The sequence below is a fragment of the Frankliniella occidentalis genome, unplaced genomic scaffold (assembly GCF_000697945.3).
Source record: "Frankliniella occidentalis isolate FOCC.00 unplaced genomic scaffold, Focc_3.1 Scaffold25, whole genome shotgun sequence".
NCBI classification, from domain to species: Eukaryota; Metazoa; Arthropoda; class Insecta; order Thysanoptera; family Thripidae; genus Frankliniella; species Frankliniella occidentalis.
The window spans coordinates 181,479-183,930 of NW_026267155.1; the positions used below are offsets into that span (position 1 = coordinate 181,479).

The 2,452-nt window shown below is 52.0% G+C and overlaps 1 protein-coding gene across 1 annotated transcript in view; it reads right to left on the reverse strand.

The window, feature by feature from the left end:
• The window catches only part of LOC113213706 (uncharacterized), a gene marked incomplete at its 5' end in the record, with an annotated part of 2,622 nt that extends 799 nt beyond the window's left edge, over nt 1-1,823 (reverse strand). The window contains 4 exons of the mRNA XM_052265220.1: nt 7-294; nt 588-790; nt 1,049-1,355; nt 1,500-1,823. Coding sequence (XP_052121180.1) covers nt 7-294; nt 588-790; nt 1,049-1,355; nt 1,500-1,823 — 1,122 coding nt within the window. The remainder of the gene's footprint in view (nt 1-6; nt 295-587; nt 791-1,048; nt 1,356-1,499) is intronic.
• Between the last annotated feature and the right edge of the window lie 629 nt (nt 1,824-2,452).

Genomic DNA, 2,452 nt, shown 5'->3' on the forward strand with positions numbered 1-2,452 from the left:
GGGGGCGGGGGCGGGGCTGGGGATGACGGGCGGGTAGCCGGGCTGGATTGGGCCGCCGTTGCCGCCGTCGCCTCCGTTGCCGCCGTTACCGCCGTTGCCGCCGTCACCTCCGTTGCCGCCGTCGCCACCGTCGCCGCCGTTGCCACCGTCACCTCCGTTGCCACCGTCACCGCCGTCGCCTCCGTCGCCTCCGTTACCATCCTCGCCTTCTTCGGGTGGGGGAGGAGGAGTGGTCTCAGAAGAGATGGCGCCTCCGCAGTTAACGTTCGCGGGCCAGTCGCAGACCTGGTTTTCCTACAAACAAGATATGGTTAAGAATCCATAGTTCCATTATTTCTTGAAATGCAACGAACCAATGTCAAAAATATTTGTAGTTTTTACGGGAAAGTTTCTATGATAAATGTTGTGCAGTTAAATTTAAAATCAGTAAATTATGCTGACTTAAAATTCTGCAGAAATTCCGAGAAAAAATATGTGTCGGAAATAAACACTACCGATTGTAGGTAGCAAACGTCGTTTGTCAATCGCGAACTTCATAAATCAATTTACTTAGATACTTATTACAATTATTTTGCTCAATAACTTACCTCGCTGTAGTCGAGGCCGGGCGGGCAGTTGAACTCGATGGGCTTGCCATTGTCGCAGACGTAGAAGGTGCCGCACTTGGTGGGCGACCTGTACCGGTCGAAGGGCGACTTGCAGCCGTTCTGTCCGGGCTTCGGGGGGTTGGGTGGCAGGGTGGGGTAGGTCGGGGGCTCGGTGGGTGGCAGAGGGGATGGTGGTGTGGGAGCTGCCGGACAAAACAAACTCAATTAGACGACCAGTTTTAATTGTCCAGTAAAGTATTTTTGGGAATTTTTTCAAGTAATTTTCAAAAACTTCAGTTTTTTCTGATGTTTTACTTTTACCCAATTTTTCTGGAAATATTTCAATCTGTTTCCTAAAAGTTTAGGAATTTGTTTTTGGAAAATTTTCAGACTTAGTCTGACTTTAGTGTGAAGTACGTGGAATTCACCCTGTCCTTTGTGTTTGGTCATATGATACTCACGGAGGGGGTTGGGCCTGTCTCCGCACTGGACGTTCTCGGGGTAGTCGCAGTAGCTCTTCTCCGGGTTGAACAGCAGGCCGGTCGGGCAGTTCTGCTCTACCGCGTCGCCGTCCCAGCAGTTGATGAACTTGCTGCAGTCCTTGGGGTCGGGGAACTGGCCGCGCGGGTACTTGCACGACTTGAGCAGCTCCTGCTTGATGGGGTCGGGGGTGGTAGGCTCCGGGGCAGGGGTGGGGTACGGCTCCGGGGTGGGCTGCGGCTGCGGCTGCGGCTGCGGCGGGTACTCGGGGATGCCACCTGGGGGCCTCTGAAAACGGTAAAAAATTGTAATTAGACTATTAATTTTTAAATCGAAAAATATTTTTAAAGTAAGACTTCACACTTTTATCGTGCAAGAATGCCATAACATGTAAGACTCAAGTAATGGGAATTTCGGTGAATTCAAACCCACCTGTGGGTAGCCTCCGGTCGGCGGCTTGGGCGGCGGGCTAGGGTTTTCCTCGGCGGGCAGCTCGGGGGTCGGCGGTGGGTAGATGGGCCCCGGGTTGGGCTGCCCCGGGTACTGGTACAGCGTGGGGTACAGGCTGTTGGCGGGCACCTGCACCCACACGGTGGGCACGGCGTTGACTGGGCCGCGGAACTGAGCGGGGCCGTACGACTGGGAGGGTGGCAGCTGGTAGAAGACGCCATCTGAAACACACAACACGGCCTCGTCAGACAAAAGCTCCAGGGGGTAGGAGACAATACAATTTCTGCAAGGGGGGAAAAGTGCAGTTTATGCGGTGCGGTACACCAAAATATCAAATCAAAATAAAACTTCACCGTTCAATAAGTCTGCAGTGATTCTAAAAAATACCAATCATACGCAGTCATATCAACATGTTTCTCTTCTTTTTTTTGGGGGGGGGGGGGGATGATGTGGCGGGCGTGCTTAAGAGGCGCCGCAGACCGTCCGGTCGCTAAATCCCTATACGAGAGGATGAGCGAGACGGCATCATCGGTTGTATTATTTTTGTCGATCGCTGCTGCCGCTGGACCGGCAAGCTGCTGTCCCATTGTCCTGTGTTTTGTTTGCGTTCTGCCCCGGAAAGCCCGCAGGATCAGCGTCCCGAAAAATGTTTTCGGACCACACTTAAAGATTTATAATTTGTTACATGAGCATATATCTGCGGCTTGTAAAAACCATACACAATTTGGAAACAAACTTTACGGACGCATATCTGTAGGTGGCGTCGTGTCGTCCTTCATAACAACCCGCTCCCGGCGGTGGACATTCGGTCCGGAGTTTATAAAGTGGCGTGTGTCCGTCCACACCGCCGCACAGTCAGCCGGATCAGTCAGTAAACCAGTCCAACACTTACAATAAGTAGCATTTTTAAAATCCGAAAATTTTCAACAACAAAA